Consider the following 18,631-nt stretch of genomic DNA (forward strand, 5'->3'; position numbering starts at 1 on the left):
TATAAATTTTATTTTATATTTTTCCTGGACAGCAGGGCAAGACAAAATGAGAGGTTAAGCATTGCCCATGTCATCCAGAAGAAGAAATACATCTAGATGCAGGTGTTCCTTAGCTGATATAAATAGTAAAGTAGAGTCTTCCAAAATAGACCTAATTTTCATAAGTGTTAATGACAAGGCCATTGCCTACCTTTCCTACTTTACCTCTTTATAACTTGCACTAGCTCTTCCCCTCAAAGATTGTTCCCATGTGTGTTTGATTAAAATGCCAGACTTTATTCTCATTGTTAGTGGATAAGCACAGAAAGGTGCTGTGTACAGGACTTATGAACATGTTATTGTGTGTTCTAATTGGAGTCACTGGTTTGCTTTGTTCAGACGTTACAGGCAAACTTAATTTGGCTTAATGAAAATGATCTAAAAAGTAATAGTCTTAATATTTAAATATCACAGATCTTGATGAGACAGACTTAATAAGGAACAATTAAGTAAGAGTAAATTAAACTCATTTGGAACAGTAAAACTTGTGTGTTTTTTATTGTAAACACATATTAAGATGTGATAGTTGTAGAACTCACTGCTGAGTACAAAAATATGGGAGAAATAATTAAAACGGCAATAAACATCAGCTTGCTCCCGCGCAGGGAATTCCATGGTATGAGCTGGCAAATCACAATCTGGGAAAATTAAAAGGGGTTTATAAGTTTCAGAGTAACAAGATGTTTCCCAGGGAACAAGTGTCAGCAAGGAGTGAATAGGGGGCCACTGCCATCAGCCCTCCGAGTCTATAATCACACCCACAAAACCTAATTAAATCAGTGGTAATACCATAGAATCCCTCTTTAGATTCCATTGACTTACTACAGCCTATTGCGTCTCTTTGCATGAATCCATTGTAATGCATCATTGATAAGAGCAAGGCTAACAGCATATGGGCTCAGTGAATGATATTTATGTATTTATTACAGTGCCGACAATGTGCACACCACTTTACTTAGCGCACATTCATATCAGTCCCTGCCCTCAGGGAGCTTACAATCTAAGAGAACTAGGGTCTAGGTGCCAACCTGGGAACTATAGGCCGGTCAGTCTAACATCGGTAGTTTGTAAACACAGATCTTAATGGTAATGCTGACTGTTACTTTAAATAAGGTGCTAGCAGGCTTCAGCACTACTTGAAGCTTGTTGAAAGTCTGATAGCAGTGACAGTCACCACTCCCATTATCATTTATTTTTAACATCCACATATTGAAACAGAACTTTTCATTAACGACTTCAACAAATCTGCTTGAAGCTTGCCAAAATCTTTACAAATGCTTTGCAAAAGTTTGCAGTACACAATGCTCTTATAGAAGCTGAAGACTGTGTGAACATGGCTTAAAGTGACACTAAAGCTCAGGAGTTAAATCTTAAAAATATATTCAGGTACCCTAACTATTCACGAAAATTGATCTTATTTGTGTATCACTCGGCTGTAGATCCTCAAATCATCTCTGAATTGGTGCTGACACTGTCCTTCCTTCTGGAGGGGGGCTACTTTTGTTCTCCATGGTCCCTGTGTGGGTTGTAAAGTAGCCACCGTTTAAAGCATGCTCCCATGATGGACTACGATCTCACATTTGATGTACTAATTTTTATTGCGATTGTAGTCTATCACAGGAGCAAGGTTGGAGTGGTGGCAGCTTTACAACACTCACAGGGAAACAAAAGTACCCACCCTCCAGAAGGAAGGACAGTGTCGGACCAATTCAGAAACCAATTCAGAGGTAATTTGAGGATCTACAGCCAAGTGATACACAAATAAGTTACATTTTTATTAATATATAAGATACTTGAATGCAGTTTTAAGATTTAACGCCTGAGTTTAGTGTGTGCGGCACACAAAGCCCTGCGGCAGCCCCTTCTCTCCACATCACAGCTTAATTGATGGCAGAAGGAGCCTATGGCACCTCTGCCCCCAATCTTCTTCCCCACAACCAGGAAGTTTGGGACTGAGGACCGCTGTGGGGACTGGCGGCAGAGACATGCGGCTCTGACAGTTACGTTTGGGGGGGGTGGGGGGGAGCAGGGGAGTCCAAAAGGTACTGGGCATTTTTACCTTAATGCAGAGAATGTATTAAGCTAAAAAACGCCCAGACCTTAATACTACTTAAACAGTAAAATGAGTGATTGTAATAAACAGATACTGTGCTGATCTGCTAAGAGATGATGTAAACCCCCTACTTGGTGACATTGAGTTTGCTACCGTATCATTATCTCTTAGCATTTTTTTTATATTTTAATGAAAACTGCAGAGTTAAAAAAAAAATGCTTTTGAAAATACGTCAATATGTCAAAGCTTACATGAGAATGTAGTGATTGAGTTTACAGTGACTTTAAATTACAATTTCTGGATGACAATCAGGTTACGACAATCTTGTTGGACACCTGCTTCCCTTGCATTGCTGGTAAAGCAGTCTCACTGACGTATGTATACTTTTCCCTCTTTCTCAAAAAGGCGGTTTCAGGTAATAATCTAGTATACACAGAGTATTGAGATGCACAATAGTGTAGAATAGAAAATGTGTAGGCTTCAAAACTAAATTGTAACAGAGTTCCACAAACATATCATCATCATCTACTTGGTGTTAGCTAACACAGCACTTAGTTTAATTAAAAATATGAATGCTGCTAATGTTTTATGGAGAGGGGTTGCCCTCCAGCTTGATGTGCTTGGCATTGTCATCCACCAGAGTAATGACAGCTGTTGTCATGGTGGTAAGTTAATACCAAAACACCTGTCAGCATGATGAATCGCATAGAAGAGAGATCAGCGGCACTCAGGCAATCAGCTAGAGTGATTTGAAAATTATAGTAACTTTCTTGTTTTACAATTTCAGTAGGAACGTGTCAGGGCTGCTAACTACCAGCAAGAACCATCTGAGTTATCTATTCCTTTTACAGATAGGTGGTTATAAATTGACTCAGCCATTCAGATTATGGTTGGTGTGCCAAAAGTAAGCAAGAGGCTTATCAGTTAAACACTGCATCGGCTTCCATATCCCATACGATGCAGTGTACGGCGAACAGTGCGTTCAGAGATCATTTGAGAGGATCCCTGATTAAGATCTGCAGTAATTTGATGCACTGTTGCCCTTCTGTTGTCTTGTACCAGTCTGACAGTCCAGTCTTTAAACACTTTAACAACAGCTGCTCTTGAACATTTAACGAATTCTGCTGTTTTGCTGATACTCGCTCCATGGCTTGAGCCCCAACAATCATCCCACGTTCAAAGGCTGTTAAATCGCGTTGTTTACCCATATCTTCAGAAACAAATCACTTCTACTGTCGTGGTAAACAACCTGCTTCCCTATTTATAATGGTCTGGCCCTCTAGCAACTTCAGCGCAAAATTATAGCCAATTTGCCTACCAACATCAGGTGGTCATAATAATCTGGCCACTCAGTGTATATAATCTCTATCTTACAGAGATCACTGTGTGAGTGCTCCTGCAGACAATGCCCTTATTTGCTTTTCGCTATAGCAGTACTGTACCGTCTTTGTTGAGCATCTTGCAGGATCATAATCTACTGTCTGAAATGCCGGTTTAGAGTTGATGCAATCATGTAAAACTCAATGCCAGTGAAGTCCTGGCTGTATGTTTAGCCCCTGCTGCAGTCTGAAACCTTAATCACGGGAACAGAGAAGACTGAGGGGAGGTTACTTCTTGTCCGCAGTAGAGTGATGACATCATCTCTTCCTAGGCAAAGTAACCTGATTGGAGCTTTTTTGGAAAGATTATGCTGTTGCTGTACATTGCGACATGTCAGGAATGTTTTATGCAGACTGTTAAAGTTGCTGAAAGGCCCACTTTATTATTGTCAGAGATCTGTACTTAAGTATTTGGACCCATCTTATTACTGAACTCATCACTCCTGTATTGTAATAGACTCATGTTTATTTTGCTGTGGCAATAAAATAGTCATGGGGGAGAGAAAAGGGAGGTACCACCATCTATGCAGTGAAGTAGAACACAAAAAAGACAACCAACTGTGTGAGAACTAAAGTAGGATCATACCACCCTGCTCATTCTGAGTTTACTTTAACTGAGTGTAGAAAAGAGAGGTAAAGCAGAACTCCAGGGAAAATTATTATTAACCCTTTCAGTGGAGCTACTCATGCTCTGCAAGGGTTAACAGTTCATTTTAGCCATTGAGCTAAAAATAACAAAGTATAATCACCCGATCCTCTGAGATGGCCGGCTATGACAGGGCTCCTTCCTGCCTGTCTCCTCCTACAATGCAGCAATGAAATGTCCCTTGATCTCCTCATGTTCTGTACACTATGAAGAGAACGCAATGATTTACAGGACCTTAGACTGCTGTAGAAAAGGGGGCAAGAGGCTCCAGGGACAGGTCTAAGAGCAAACTGGCTCAGATGATCAGGTGAGTGTAACTTTTTTATTTTACTTCCTAAACACAAATGAGCACTTAAGCCTTGCAGTGTGGGGTAGCCCCACTGCAAGGGTGAATAACAATTTTCCCCGGTGTTATTCTTTAAGAACCCTTTCCCGCGGGCGGTCCGATTGGGTCTGCCTGTCAGTTTTTCAGTTGGACCCAATCGGATGCCCAATGTAAGTCTATGGGCAGCCATGTGTAAACAGACTCCTGACTCCGGCCAGATCCGGAAAAACACCCAGATCAGAGATCCATTTCACGGACCTGATCGTGCTGGATCATGGGTAATCGGATGTAAATGGACACATGCCCGTTCACATCCGATATCCAATAGACAGACATGGGGTCTGGATCGGATATCACAGCGGTAACATCCGATCCGTACTGCTGTGATGAGGAGAGGATTCGTGCACAGGTCCTCTCCTGATGAGCCGGAGTAAAAAAAGGCCTAAAAATGCACCAATGTCTCCATCTGCTATTTACATATCTCAGCTAGTGACCTAACCAGGAAGAATAATCTCAGCTCTCACGGTGGATGCCGTTATAGCGCCCACGTGAGCCTCCAGTGTTAGTGTGCAGCCTGGGGTGGCCGCGCAGTACACTGGGGGCTTGGAGATGAGAGTTGGACTGATACTCTTCGGTCGCTGACGGGTGAACCACTGGATAAAAGACTGCAATCATCTAATGGTATGTACACCCCCTAAACTATGGACCTTCTATGGGACGCTATGATCACTAAGTGATAATCCCATATACATCCGGCTTTGATGCTATTGTGAGGCTCTCACTTTGCCCCTCATCTATTTTTTCATGGCTATTTCGATACCACATACCTCTCACCTCCCTGCTGCTTTTAGTGGGGTTTATGGTGTTGACCTCCCTCCCCTTGTCTGCTCCGGTGGGTGTGATTCAGGTGCTGCGCCTGGACGGGGCTACAGGAACGCACACACATCGATTTGTTTTAATGGTAGGTGACATGTTCACCCAAACTATGCATTACATACTGAGTTAAGATTCCAGAAGAAGCGCCGTTACAGCGCGAAACGTCGAGAAACTGCTCTTCCACACCCAACCCTTCCAACAGTATATTTTTTCACTTACATGATTATTACCTATGCAATGTCTAATATGATATGAGGTCTTGATTTGCCTCAAACCAGATCATGCATCATTTTTCTATGTGTTAAATTCAGATCATGTTTAATATTGTTTGTCTATATCTGAATCATGGTTTCTTCTAATGGTTATACTATGCATGAAGGGCGGTGCCAGTGGAGATCAAGCTTGCTTCACTTCTAAACCCTCCTAGCATTGATTCTAGACCTATTCATATATGCCAGCATCATGAATTTTTGATACCTGATGAACTAACCTCGATCATGTCTATCTATCAATTGCCAATCTAAATTTGAATCAGGCCTTCTTTATTAACACCTATACTGTGAATGGAAGGTTCTTTGTGAAGGGAATGATCATAGAGGGATTTATCTACTCAGCTGGTTACTGCTACTTTTATGAAATTGCTATGAGCCTTTTTTAAATATTATTAAAAATACATTTTATATACTATTTCTGCTCGGAGTTGTCATTCTGGTGCTTCCAAAACCCCACCTCTCTTCTTATTTTTTGCTAATCTCAGCTCTCTATGATATCGGAACATCCCCCAACAGAGTGGACAGATGCAAAATTGAAGAGAGTGTCAGATACTGGAGTGCTTGTTAACTGCTTCCATATCCCAAACCACCATATTTGACAACAAATATGAATCTGTGGTTGTAAATGGGGTTATTCCAAATGGAGCACCAAAGACAAAGCGAAGGTCTCACAAGTATGAAAGACAGAGAATACACTCTAAAAAGGAGGAGGTCCACAAACAACATCTTTACTAAAAGTGAAGTTGCCTTTAAAGAAAATCATTCATACCATTCCATTTCAAGGTTGGCAACATAACAGAACCACCATACAAGTTCAGGCCTGGTTCACAGATACGCGTTTTATCACACATATTCAGTCACAAAAACCCATACAAGTCAATGGCGACAGTTCACACCTGTCGCGCAAACAGATGCAGGAGCTATTTTCAGGCAGATGCTGCGCGGTTTTGGCTCCATAGACATCCCTATGCATTAAGAAGCGCACGATTTTTGTGTGGTTTTTTAAAGCAAAATCGTGTAAAAAAAACACGCGCCAAACAGCTTACAACCGCAATCGCCTAAGTGTGAACCAGGCCTTAGTTAACTGTGACTTAGTCATGATGTAGAGGCAGTAAAACAAGACTGCCTCTACATCATCCCTCAACCCTTCAACCACACACCTTCCTGAACTAATCGTTGGCCAAAAAAAACCCCTAAAATTCTAAATGCCCCTTTTAGTCATTGTGGTCACGTGACATTCAAGTCCTGAGTCTTCTCTCTTCTTCTGCCTGCACCAAACAGGGTTATGCTTTGAATAAAAAAAGCTGAGATTTCAATTCTTCTGCTGTAAAATGTAAAGATGAATTGCTGCACAATACAGCTACAGAGATTAGTGAGGACTTGTTTTAAAATGTTTTTATTATTTGTTCAGTATATGTAAATACTGGTGCATAGTATGGGCATGGGTTCACTTTAAAGGCTGTGACACACAGCACGCGAAGCCGTGCAGAGCGAAGCAAAGCTATCCGGCACGGAGCTTTGCGTGCAGTGTGTGAGCTGAGTGCAGTTAGATGATTGACTGCACCTTCAGCCAATCGGCTCGTCTGTAACAACCAGCCAGACGTCGCATACTGTCGCGCCGGTTTATATGCGCGAGTCGATTGGCTGAAGTTTAAATTGTTCATCTCGGCACGCTCAGCTCAGCGAGCTCTCGCCAGCTGTGGTGCCAAGGAGAAAATGACATGACACACTGCTCGCAAAGGCAGCGTGCCACCGCTCTGTGCTGCTTCGCGTGCAGTGTATCATGGCCTTAAGTCCCTATGGGCAACTATAAATTAAGGATTACTAGTTTGTAGCATATATATATACAGTAGTACCTCGGGTCACGAACGCTTCTGCTCACGAACAATTCGGTTCACGAACAGGAAGTTCGGCAATCATTTTGCTTCCGTTCGCGAACTCCGCATTGGGTGAGGAACACAACCGCAGCCATCTTCACTGCTCTGACACATGGTTGTGGCTTCCTCTAGTCGAGATCGCGGTCTGATCACAGTTTGTTTCGGTTCGCGACCAGAATCGTGGAACAAATTAAGTTCGTGAACCGAGGTACCTCTGTAACCTCATCCTGCCTACAGCATTTTTTCAGCTTTTTTGGTCAAAGGAAGATAATGAAGCTACGTTTCCAGTGGCGCACAGCCCGAGCAATTCTGTACGATGGCCTGTTCGAACACCTTTGCTGTCTGCAGTTAACAAGATAAAACGTCTCCAATTCGCACAGGAACACAAGGATTGGACAGTCGAGCATAAGAAAAAAGTCATGTGGTCCGATGAATCACGTTTCCAGTTGCATCATGCAGATGGCAGAGTGAGAATTTGGCGGAAACAGCATGAAAGCATGCACCCCACATGCATGAGTACAACCCTTCACCTGGTGGGGGCAGTATTATGGTTTGGGGCATGTTTTTCTGGCATGATTTGGGCCCTTTAATTCGTGTGGAGCAACGTCTGAATAGCACAACGTACCAAAGTATCGTTGCTGATCAAGTTCATCCTATCATGTTGATGGCGTATCCCAATGGAGATGGCTTCTTCCAACAAGACAATGCGCCATGCCACGGTGCTCGTATTGTGCAGGAGTGGTTTCAAGAACATGAGGGAAACTTTACCTTGCTTAGGTGGCCCCCACAATCACCAGATCTCAATCCAATTGAGGATTTGTGGGACGAAGTTGAAAGAGCCATCAGGCAGCTGGTTCCACAACCATCAAATCTCACAGAACTGGACAGTGCTATTCATCAGGCATGGTGTCAGATTCCTCGCATCACCTTTCAACATCTCGTGGAGTCAATGCCAAGAAGAATCGCCGCAGTATTGAAGGCAAAAGGTGGCCCAACCAAGTACTGATGGGGTGGTCATAATAATCTGGCCACTCAGTGTATCTATATTTATAAATCTTACCCTACACATTCCTTTGTATGCATGCACTTGAAGCATACCTGGCTCTAAAAGTAGAAATTAAGCCAAAAATTTTATATTTTAGTTTTAGAGTAAGGGAGGATTATAATCAATGTCAGTTTTTGCCCCCTCCTTGTCCCAGTGGGGAGATTGCCTTTCAATTCCTGCCTCATAGCTACAACAGGAAGTAAAAGGAAATCACTCCAAAATAGGGAAATCCCTGATGGTCAGCAGGATCCTCAGACCTAGTGTCCCCATTGCATGATTTCCCATCTATTCCTGGTCTGATGACAACTCAAAATTTGTGATTTTCTTTTCATTTCACTTTCATTGATAACAGTCACCAGGACAAATCGAGAGAGTAAATACCCCCAATGTGTTCTAGGCCTTCCCCACATTATCCAAAGCTAAAAATAAAGTTTTGACTTCAGTTGCACTTTAAATAACAAAAACAAACAAACCTATCTTACCTTTGCCAGGCCAGGTAAGCGTCAAATCTCCATTCTGCTAGCAAGATCCCAGGGAATGATGAGTAGCCCAAATCTCGTGATAAGAAGCTCTAACGCTGTGCTGAAGTATCCTCTTGCAAGAAGATTTGGGCTTCTCAGCCTTTCTGAGATCTTGCTAGAAGGCTGGTGATGTCGCTCCTTGCAGTAGTACAGGGATAGATAAGTATAATAAAGTAGATCTCAAGCTAAACATTCTTTTTAGTTTTGGATAGAGTAAGGGAAGGTTATAACCCCTGTCAGCTTTTTTTGCCATCTGTGTTCCTTTGGGGAGATTTCCCTTTACTGTTTGTTCGGTAGCCACAACAGGAAGTTAGAGGAAATGCTTGAAGGTCACCAGAACTAGTTTCCCCATTGGAAGATTTCCCATCTATCCCTGTTCTGATGACAACCAAAATTTGGGATTTTCTTTTCCTTTCAATGATAACGCCCAATAAGACAAATAGAGAGGGTGACTCAACCTAACGGACACAGCAATAAAAACCTGATCTGGCAGTAATTTGAAATGGGAGAGGACCTGGATCACAGTGCAAGGTCCACTATAACATAAAAAAAAAAATGATGTGACGCTGCATGCCAGTGTTTGTATATTGTGCCTAACAAATGCCTTTAAACCCATTATGTGAATGCTTTGCCCACGTTTTGTGTGCCCTGCAATACCTTAGTAACCCTGAAGGCTGCATTGTTATGCTGTCTGTGCTGCCATGTCGCTGAACTTGATTCTGGCACACAGTAAAGTCACTATGCTCTGTGCATTGGAAAGGCACATTCTGCCCACATACATGTTCTTCCTCCCCTGTTTAATATTCAGCCAGTGTCATACTCTTCAATTGCTGTATCTAGAGACTGGAATTCCAGCAGTCCAATGCTCACTACGTGCATTCATCGTAGGGGAAGTGCAGCAATCCAATCCATTCAGCCTGAGCGCGACAAGGACGGGTCACCCATTCACTCTGCCATCAACATTTTTAACCCGTTGCTAATTGCGCTGTTGTGGTGGTATGAAAAAATTAGTACATATAATTTTGTTATTAAAGCCGGGAAGTAATTTCACGGTTGACTGGGAAAAGGCACACGACTAGCGAGAAGCCCCAGAATCTTCACTTGGGCAAGCACTTAATTAGAACCATCTGTCAACTGACAAGCGCTGATGTTATTCCTCTTACTATATTATGCTTTGTATATACACATCATAAGGGTATTTATTTTCCCCTTTCATGTTTAAAAACATAGATTTACTGACACGGGTTTGCTACGGTAGAAAATTTTTTACATCTGCCACAGTTACTGTGTGTGTGTGTGTGTGTGTGTGTGTGTGTGTGTGTGTACATGTATGTATATATATATTATGTAAATATTTTTTATTATTATATTTTTTTCTTAAACTGACAAATAGGATTACATTAATGAGGATTACTTCTTTCTTTTTCTTTTAAATTGTATTTCTTGCTGAGTTGTGAAATAATATTTACATTTAAAAGAATAAAAAAATCCCAAACCCCTTCGACTCTTACGTTATAAATTTCTAATGTTAATAAGCCGTTTTCACTGCTCCGCCTATACCGAGCCAGCACATGTGTTGCCAGTTTCTGTCTGTAGTTATAAACCTTTGGTTTAAATGTGTATTTAAAAACATATTTAAATATATTTACGTTTTGTGTGTTGAAAAAAAATTAATATGTAGCATGCAATCTCCCAACAATTATCCAGGCAACCTCGGTTCTTTTTCAGAGAATGTAGCGTTTATTGGATCCCAGAAATAGATGAACAGAAAAAGTCTGACAGAGTTTATGCAGAATAATCGAATAATAAGAAAAGACAAAATAATGGCCCTGCAGGTCTCTTTCTATGTGTATCTAGACCTCAGATGACAAAGACTCCATACATATGCATCTTTGTGTCTCCAGGCATGATGATTCTCTGATTCCTCCCTAGACACTTTTACGCTCTCTTCATATACAGTTTACTGCCATTTACTAACACTAAAAGGATTTCTGATTGGCTGGTCTAGTGATCCCTTTGATGTTCCTCTATCTACTTTACTGAACAGGTTTCTATTGACAAACTATCTTAAGCTGTTTCCACTGTGTACAGTCAACACCACCTAGAAAACAGTTTTATCAGAGGCCCAACTGGTCAGGAAGTTTATCACAATAATAACCTAGTTACAGGGCCCCCTTCCACCCCTAGGCTCCATAGCAGCCACCTGGGCTGCTATGGCTATAGTTACACTACTGCCTAGTTAGCATAAGACTGAAGTGTGCTAAATAACATCAGCCAGAATGATTCCCTTCAACATATAATTGCATACACCCCAAATATATCTTGCAGACATACTTCAATCATAACTTACAACACTTGGTCCTGTTGTGGATTGTTATCTGGGTGGGCCATGCAGAGCACAGCCTTTTGACAACACTGCAGATATGATGGGATCTTTTTTTTTCTATTCCAACACCAGGCTAAAATAATATTAGTAAACTGATGAACAATAACACAGGATAATCTATTTGATTACAATTCATCTCAGTTTCATATAATTGGTTCAACTGGCTTCTTACTGCTCTTCTGGATAGGACTGTATCCATTTGTCAGATGATTCTGTCCCATGCAGTTTCCCTTTCATGTGTGGGCCATACTGCATTAGAAGGCATTGGCTGAGTCATGGAACGTTGGCATGCTGGAATATAATTTGTTCCCATCACATTATATTGCATGCTGATAATCTCCTGGAAAATTGACATGGTCATCCCTAGTTACAGCCTATCAGCTCCAGCATCTACATGTGGGAAATATAAGTGCCCTTACCATCAGCTGCTGGTTTCTACTCTCAATGCATCTTAGTAATCATCCCCAGCAGACAGCAGAGTGTTCCCAGCACAGCATCAGGAAGTGTAAAACTACGAGCATGGAGGGGCCCCAAGCAGGAGAAAGACAAGTACTGAACAGTATGACCAGAAAAGGCAACATGGTGTCTCATCTTGGCACACACATACATATGGAGCTCCCCAGTTCCCACAAATCATAATGGGCTATTAAAAATGTCTCCAGAGGTAGCGTGACTTATATCACTGCTGATGAAGCAGTTGCAGGTTCACCAGCATTTTTATTGCTTTCTGGTCTTTCAGTGGGAAGATTTCCCGATCTAATGATAACAGGTAGTGAGTGAAAATCTGTAACGAGGGCACTTTATTTATTTTTTTATCGCTGCCTATAATCTACCAATTGGAGATTTTCACTCATTTCATCTTCTATTGGCCATGTTGTCACCAGGATGGAGATTTCCACTCATTTCATGTTCTGTTGACCCCAGGACAGGAGGTGAGACCAAAACTCCCTGGTGGTACCACAGAAAACCAATTACAAACTGGACTGAGGCTCTAACAGAGGCTGTAATTATACAACTTGTAAAAGTTAATGTATAACCAAACATTTTTATTTAGTTTTGGATAGAGTAGGGAATTGTTAAATACCCTGGCAGGTAATTTTTTGCAATCTGTGTCCTGTTGGGACGAAACAGGGAGTGAGGGGAATTCCTCTGTTATACAAAATAATTTTTCCAAATCAGCTATGTTGGCCTAGATTGTTCACTTCTCCTGCCTTCTACAAACTCTTCACCCTTTTGTGAATAACCCTGTTAGTCTTTCCCTCCTGTTCTAGTGACAACTCTCAAAATTTAGACTTTCCCCTCACTTTCTGATTCAGTGACAATAACCACTACAAAAGAGGGAATCTCCCCAGCCAGGACACAATATAAATTAGCCTTTACATACACTTTATTATTCAACAAAGGCCTAAAACTGAACTCCATGCATATTCTTTCTTTAACCTTGATGAGCGTTGTGTAGTTCTTCCAGATCTGTGCAGTAATCCAATGTGACACTTTTCCTCAGTGCGGGAGCTTCCTGTAATAAAGACCAGCCACTGCTGCTCACTTTTCTTTGTGCAGGGTGACTGGTCTTGTCTATGCCCCTTCTGTGGTTTTCTGCAGGCAGTTTGTAGTGAGTGGAGCCTGCCAGGCCCCTCCCACAGCTCTGCTCAGGCTATGTACAGCACATTGATGATGTGAATTTATATCCTTTGTGGCTATTAAAGAATATATATTGTGGAATCTATTTAAATGAGAGTTGTTGTCCTCAGAATTTAATACACGCCTGACACACATCACTTCCAGATTTAAGGCGGTGCACTTATTACTCTGTTCGTCACGCTATGAATAGCATAGAGTATATTTTAGGTGGGGAATATCTTTGTATACCACAACAGGTTACAGTACACAAGCACAGGTCAGGAATGTAGCTCAGACTACCAAAGACACTGATTTCACTTTCAGAATTTCTGATTTTCGAAAGAAAAATTACCACAGCCTTAAAGGTCTGGTGGCTGGAATTTCAGCCTTCACCAAGTCAGCACATTACTTTATTCTGGGATATCTCCAAGAACGAATATTATCTCATATGTAAATGCTGCCAAAGTAAAAATCCATATGAAATATGTTAATGAAATCTGAATCCCCCAAACTCTTTTATGCTACAGTAACTTTCAGCTTCAAGAGGAATGATCTTGGAATGATACCCATCCAATAATACCCCTATGATGAGTTTTCCAAAGAAGGCAACAAAGCGGTCATGATTCCAGCTAGAGAAGTGACTAGAGGAAAACACCCCAAGTCTGGAGATAAAGGCTTCTGCGCTGAATCAGGAAACATCCACTTAGTAACTAAGTCCACAACATAGTCTACTAAGTTGATAATCATTCTTCAGTGAAGACAATACATGCTTTCTGGTGCTGTGGATCACATTGATATATGTACCAAACCAGGAAGTGATACACATTTTCTAAGCTTGTAATGACCAATATCATAGATAAAACTGGGTAAGAAAATACTGTTACTTATTATAGAGTTATTTTTTTATTTGTGCCTGTGACCTCATTGGGAACATTTTTTTTTACATTGAATTCTAGTGACGTCCATACAAGAAATGGGCAATGCATTTATCACCATGCCAGGAAGTCACGGACAGCATTCAAGCATTGTCAGAAGTTCTATCCTTTCTCACTTTCTACTAAAAATGTGTTTTAATGTCCCTGTTGGAGATATTTTCTTCTCTGACAGGAAGTGAGGGTAAATATCCCACCTCAACCTAACCACTGTACCATCATGTTCTCAAACAATTCATCCCCACACAGCTACCTCCTCATGTATCACTTCCCCCTCTTTTAGATTGTAAGCCCTCACTGTTGGCGCTATATAAATCCTATATAATAATAATAATAAATATCCTCAGTTGGGACACATACTCCAACCCTTCTTACTCTATCAAAACAAAGTAAATCTTTTTGGCTGAAGCTGGTAGTTAAAATGTGAATGTGTTGGCCTCCTTTTCTGGCTTTTGCATGGATAGGCAAATATATGGTTGTTTTAACATAAATCTTACTTACCCTTATGTTTGTGCTCTGCCTAGGTGATATCGCAGCTGAGGATTCTAAGCCGTTTAGTAACTGCAGGTTCCAAATTTGATCGTGAATTGTGGTCTAATGAACTGTCTCCAGTCCTGAACCTGTGGAAGAAGCTCAACCAGGTAGAGTCATAATTATAAATACGCAATATATCTTCTGAAAGATTGTATAGTCTCCAAGAAGCAAGCAGTATGGATAATCCGTTGAGATTACATGAGCAGCCTCTTCTCCACTACTGGTTACATCCTCTAATAGCATCATATGGATGGTGTTCGGCATGGCTGGATATTTGATTTTGGTATACATCATCACAAGGAATTATGTTAAATCTTGGAAGCTGCAAAGTTCAATCTGTCAGGGTTATTCACAAAAGGGTGAAGAGTTTGGAGAAGGCAGGAGAAGTGAACAATTGAGGACAAAATAGCCGATTTGGAAAAATTCTCCAATTCAGCTCACTTTCCAGTTCAGTTATTTTGTCCTAGATTGTTCACTTCTCCTGCCTTCTCCAAACTTTTCTCCCTTTTGTGAATAGCCCTGTAAGTCTATCCACATCATGCGTCTTTATACATCATTTTCCTAGATCCCTTCTTTTTTTCTTCCTTTTTTTCCTTTTCTTGTTTTCATCATAATCTTCTTTTTACTTTTTTTTCTTTTTTTCCTCTCTTCTATTATGTATAGTTAGTCATTTTGAACCCAACTTATTATATAACATGTCCAGCTACTTATGACTAGCTGCTACTAATTACAGTGTATCATGACCTGGATAAATGGCAACCCACAGACATTTTCTGTCATGTGTGTCTATCTGTTTCTTTATGATGTTGCCAATTTTCTACTTCTTGATGAGATTTTGGTTGTAACTAGTTGATATGTTATCTCATAGTGTCATGGTCAGGGTGTAAATAGGATTTCAGTATATAGGGAAAATTCCATCTGAAAGCACTGGGATTGTGTGATTACTCATTAAAGGGTGATATCTAACTATATATCTATCTAAATATATATATATTGCCTCACTCACCAAAAATGACACTATAGAATTAATGTATAATACCATTGCCACACAGTAACTCTTTAACCACCTCCCGTCCGCCGATCGTTGAAAGACGGCCAGACGGGAGTCTCCTGGATGCGGTGGGCGTCTTTAGAGCGGGAACCCGCCAGGATTTTACATGGCCAGCGATGGCCATTTACATACAAGTGGTCCGGCATCTGTAAAGACGCTCGATCGCTTGTATGATACAAGTGAAGGTGCGCCCCCTTACCTCTGGTCACCGTTGTTGTCCCCGCCGCCGTCCCCGCGATCCCGGGCATCCGTCCGGTCCGGGCAATGTCTGTGCACTGAGAACGGAGGGAGATCACGACCCGATCTCCCTCTGCTCTCCTCCCGGTCTCTGAATGCAGGAAGTGATGTATATTACATCACTCTGTCACTCTCCGGTACAGAAACCGGAGCAAAGCTGATGAAGCAGATCTGTGCTTTATCAGCTTCTCTGGGGGTCCCTAGGTAACATTAGGGGTCTTAGAGACCCCTGATGTCTCCATAAAGGGGACCTGTCACTGTAATTTATCACATAGGGTACTTCTTAGCACCCTATGTGATAACAATAAAGTTAAGTGTAAAAAAAAAATTGCTCACAAAATAAATAAAAATGTAACACACTTCTGGTCTGAGGGTGACTCCACTCTATGGAGAAGTAACGGAGCCACCCTTGATCAGCAGCATTGTCACCCTGTGGGGAGTGTAGTGTCACATACATTAGCAGATTTAAATGGAAGTGACTAATTGAATCTGAACTCTAGATAACACTTTTTAAGCACTTACAGCAACATTTTTTCTATTTGGGATAACAGTTTTTCATAAATAAATAAAGACCATGGTCATCAGGGGGTCATTTTCCCAGTGGGACCAGACATCAGTACCAACCTGACAGATTTTCTAACACTTTGTTTTTACCCAAAACAAAAAAAGGTTTTTCTTGTGTCCTTACACAGCACAGCCCACGTACCTTGAAAATGACAGAAACTTTACCAGAGTAATGACAAAAGATTAAACCTGCAAGAATATTCCCTAATTCTCATTACTTTCATTATACATCAGTGGCGAAAACGTATCTTTCTGCACCACAGAGCGTTCCACGCTCGGTCCTCGGAATAATATTGCCAATTAAATGATACAATACTCTTTAAACCAAAGCCTGTCTCGTCTACTGCTTTTATATTGTTTCCATTGAAGCGCTGTGAGTCCATTTATTATAATCAGTTATGCTTCAGAATAACAGACAGAATTGAAAGTGTGTAGTGACCCGTTTATCTTCCCTGGCGTTCACTATATACCTCTGTAATTAATGTCAGAATTTCTATTAATTAAATTTGAAATAAGTGTGCGTAATGTCATCGCAGAACACTTTTCGGGGAGTTGAAATGAGGACATTGTCACATTCGGAGACATTTGAGCTCCTAATGCGATAGCAGAGGAGTGTGAACTTTTGGCCTGGGGGGCAAACACAAGCAGCTGGCCCCTTCACAGCAATTGGTGGACAAAGCCAAAAGTGGGAGTGGTTTTAAAAGCAAATTTTTCACCTTTATATATGTTAAAATAGGTGGAGTTGTAAAGGAAAAGACTTTGACCTAAACAGATGTCTGCTGCTTGGTGAAAATGACAAGGGTATGTTTAAATAAAATACTGTGGAATCATCACATCTAATTTGTATCCTTCAGCTTCCTTTAATATATGAACACAATACATCCTCCAGTATTGCCAGCTGTGCAATAGAAAACATGGTTAATGTCTGAGAAGCAAAGCATGGGAAAAAAAGGATTTCCTGAAGGGGGAACCTATACAGAGCAGAGAGAAATAAGTATTATTATTATATAGGATTTATATAGCGCCAATAGTTTGCACAGCGCTTTACAATATAAGGAAGACATTACAGTCACAATACAATTTAAGACAAGATGGTAAGGAGGGCCCTGCCCGTGAGGGCTTACAATCTAAAAGGGAGGGGCAAGTGATACATGAGGAGGTAGCTGCGCGGGGATGATTGTTTGAGAAAGTGATTGTTCAGTGGTTAGGTTGAGGTGGGATAGGAGGCTGTGAGATCGTAGTGTGGAGGATGGGGAGAGAAGAGGCACTGAGATCAGATTGTAGAAGAGGAGAAAGATAAGAGGCTGTGAGATCGTAGTGTGGAGGATGGGGAGAGAGGCATTGAGATCAGATTGTAGGAGAGGAGAAAGATAAGAGGCTGTGAAATCGTATTGTGGAGTATGGGGAGAGAAGAGGCACTGAGATCAGATTGTTAGAAGAGAGGGAAGAGAAGAGGCTGTGAGATCGTATTGTGGCGGATGAGAAGAGAAGAGACTGTGAGATTGTATAGTGGTGGATGGGAAGAGAAAAGGCTGTGAGACTGTATAGTGGAGGATGGGGAGAGAAAAGGCTGTGAGATTGTATAGTGGAGGATGGGGAGAGAAAAGGCTGTGAGATTGTATAGTGGAGGATGGGGAGAGAAAAGGCTGTGAGATTGTATAGTGGAGGATGGGGAGAGAAAAGTCTGTGATATTGTATAGTGGATGATGGAGAGAGAAGAAGCAATGAGTTTGAATTGTGAAGAAAGGGGAGAGAAGAACCAGCAAGACTGGATTGGGGAGGGGGAGAGAAGAGGCAGTAAGTTCAGATTTGGGAGGAGGAAATGAGGCCAGGAAAGCCTTGAGACAATATTTGTGAAAGAGAGAGAGATACACATTGAGACCAGATTATGAAGGGAGTGGAGAAGAGGTTGCATATCTAGATCAGCTTTTGTTAACGAGGGTGCCGTGGTACACTGGTTTGCCTCCTGGCCTCCTCAGGAGTGCCTAAATATTTTGTGGTAGTGGGACTGTTATGTGGAGGGGGGGAATGAAGACTGATGAGAAGGGGGCTCCTAATGTGAAAAGAGGGACTTTGAAATCTATGACATTTTAGACTGGGAGCCACAATATATTTCATACTTTTAAAGGGTGCTGTAACTTAACTTGAAAAACACTGGTCTAGATTGTAAGGGCAAAAAAGAAGTGGCACTAGATTGTGGATGGGGAGAAATATGCCAGGGAGATTAGATTTTTGGAGGGGGGTGAAAGCAGACAATACAAGCTGACTGGGGGA

At 41.4% G+C, this 18,631-nt stretch overlaps 1 protein-coding gene across 1 annotated transcript in view; it reads left to right on the forward strand.

Moving 5' to 3' along the window:
- The window catches only part of DYNC2H1 (dynein cytoplasmic 2 heavy chain 1), a 315,198-nt gene that overhangs the window by 226,164 nt on the left and 70,403 nt on the right, over positions 1–18,631 (forward strand). Inside the window, exon 83 of the mRNA XM_018567326.1 lies at positions 14,496–14,612. Within this exon, the coding sequence (XP_018422828.1) occupies positions 14,496–14,612 (117 nt within the window). The remainder of the gene's footprint in view (positions 1–14,495; positions 14,613–18,631) is intronic.

This window comes from Nanorana parkeri, unplaced genomic scaffold (genome assembly GCF_000935625.1).
Source record: "Nanorana parkeri isolate BGI_ZX_2015 unplaced genomic scaffold, ASM93562v1 scaffold1029, whole genome shotgun sequence".
Taxonomy (NCBI): Eukaryota; Metazoa; Chordata; class Amphibia; order Anura; family Dicroglossidae; genus Nanorana; species Nanorana parkeri.